General features: G+C 65.2%; 1 protein-coding gene across 1 annotated transcript in view; it reads left to right on the top strand.

Annotated features, from left to right (window-relative positions):
* Positions 1–46: 46 nt before the first annotated feature.
* Positions 47–2,237, top strand: part of LOC104122759 (carbonic anhydrase 15-like) — a 5,006-nt gene continuing 2,815 nt past the window's right edge. Inside the window, 2 exon segments of the mRNA XM_009634930.2 lie at positions 47–50; positions 332–367. Coding sequence (XP_009633225.1) covers positions 47–50; positions 332–367 — 40 coding nt within the window.

Genomic DNA, 2,237 nt, shown 5'->3' with positions numbered 1-2,237 from the left:
CGGGCGAGGCTCTGGTGTGAGGCAAGGGGTGTCTGGGCTCGCCAAGATGGGTAGGGGGGGGATGGCCCCACAAGCAGCGAGGTTTGGCCGCCGCGGAGCAGAGCAATGCAGAGGGAGGTTTCCCTGCGGAGCGGCCGGGGGAGGTAGGGAGGGTGCGAACGCGTGAAAACACCAGCGCCGAGAATAACTGGGATGAACACGAGTGTCGGCGGGACCCCTGGCTGTGGGGAGGGGTGCCCTCGCCCCCGAGGGGCTGGGCATGGCCACGGGTGGGTTTGGGGAGCGGGTTCCTGTCTCCATCAGCCGCCCTGAGCTCTCCTCTCTCCCGCAGGGCAGTGGTGCTACGACTCGCAGGACCCCGAATGCGGTGAGTGGTGCCACGTGCAGGGTGGGGGGTGCCAGGGCCCCGGGCCCGGGCCCCCACCCAGGCTGGGGGCCCCCTGGGCAGCATCGGCAAGGCGGCAGCGGGGAGCATGGCTCAGCAAAGGCGAATTCACCCATATCACACCAAGGTGGGACTGGATAGAGGACCTTCACTTCCAGCTGTGTTGGTGTAGAGACTGGAGACAAGTGCCTGAGCCCCTTGGGGACGGCTCGGCCCCGGCCCCCTGCCCCAGCTAGGTCTGGGTGCTCCTGGGTGCCTCCCCCATTTCACCCAAAGCAAATTAATGCCCGGATTTAAAATAGGCCACTAGGAACCCCAGCGAGGCACAGGCATCGGGGGGCCATGGGGCACAGGGGCCTGGTTCGAGGAGGGATGGCTCCCTTTGGGCAGCAGCGAGCTGAGCCTGCCCGCGCTGGGGAAGGGAAGCAGGGCCAGGGGCGCTTTGTCTTGAAGCATGCAAATAGCTTGTAAAAGGTTAATTAAGGATCAACGAGCATTTAATCAGCCGTTACGGCCCAACTGTTTTATAGCTCTTGGGTGCACGCGCCCTGTGCCCAGCCAGCGTGGCCCATCAGCCGTGGATCGCTGGGCTCTGCCTCTCCCTGCCGGAGCAGCGCTCGGTGTCACCAGCAATTTAACCATATATCCAATCCAATATCCAAATAACCATATAACCAATAAAATCAGGCCGGCGGCGAGGGCAGATTTCGGCAGGGCCAGCGGGAAGTGGCTTGGGCAGCGTGGAGCTGGCCACGTGCCAGCAGTGGGGCCATGGGGAACAGTCCCTTAATGAAGGCACTGGATAATTTGTGGGGCCACCCGGTAGCACTGTGCCGGGGCAGGGGGTGGCACGGCCAGGCTGTGGCTCCCCGGGGGTTCTAGGCAAAAAGCTGCCAGTAGTAATGAGAGGAGAAGGGAAGGAGACAGGGCTGAGCCAGGGGTGGGGGGAGGAGGTGGAGGTGCCTGTGTGTCTGTGGTTTTGGCTGCCCAAGAGGGAGGGAGGTAAAGGCAAGAGCTGAGCCATGGGGCGCTGCTGGCGGAACGGCCCCCCAGACCCTGGTGGTAGGGAACACGGGTGTGTGGGTCAGCCAAGGGCTGCCCACCAGGATGAGCGCCAGCGCAGAGCCAGTGGTGCCTGCAGAGGGGTGCCCTGGCACCAGGACTGCCCTGGGTGGATGAGGCTGCAGACCCCAGGGCAGCACCCATTCCGTGGCTGGAACCAGGCACCTGCAGCCGGGGCTGCGCGGGGGCCAAGGGGGCAAAGGAGCGGGGTGTCAGGGCAGCTGCACTGCAGCAGTGACCGGCAGGGTGGCCGGCTGTGTCCGACGGCCGTGGGCTGCAGGAAGAGATGGCACCGGGGGGATGGGGGTGCTGAGCCAGGCGTAGGGGGGGATGGGGATGCTGAGCCACGCGGATTTTCCCAGCGCCCACCACGGTGACCCCCACCCCAGGAGCTGCCGATGGGCGACGAGCGGTCACCCCGGACCCCACATGGGATTTGCCCCAGGACAAGTTGCGTGGCCAGGATGCGCTGTCACCTGCCACAGCTGGACAAAACCAGCAGGGGTAGGGGAAAACGTGGTTAAAAACCAAACCCTGTGCTCAACGAATGGGCCTGAAGTCCTCTGTCCCCTCTCCCCAGCGGCTCCCATCTGTCTGTCCTTCCCTCGCAGGTGCTGTGTGGGGCACTTTGCTCCCTCTGCACAGAGCAGCCCCCTGCCCAGCCCTGGCGGGACCCCCAGCCAGGGGGCTGGGGGGGGCACAGCCCCACAGAGGGTGTTTGCTTGCAGGGATGGGCAGCAGGGGCTGGGGGAAAAGCTCGCCCTTCACCAGCGGCAGCGTGGAGGGACAG

Source organism: Egretta garzetta, unplaced genomic scaffold, assembly GCF_000687185.1.
Source record: "Egretta garzetta isolate BGI_Z169 unplaced genomic scaffold, ASM68718v1 scaffold343, whole genome shotgun sequence".
Classification (NCBI taxonomy): domain Eukaryota; kingdom Metazoa; phylum Chordata; class Aves; order Pelecaniformes; family Ardeidae; genus Egretta; species Egretta garzetta.
This window is presented reverse-complemented; position numbering and strand designations above follow the sequence as displayed.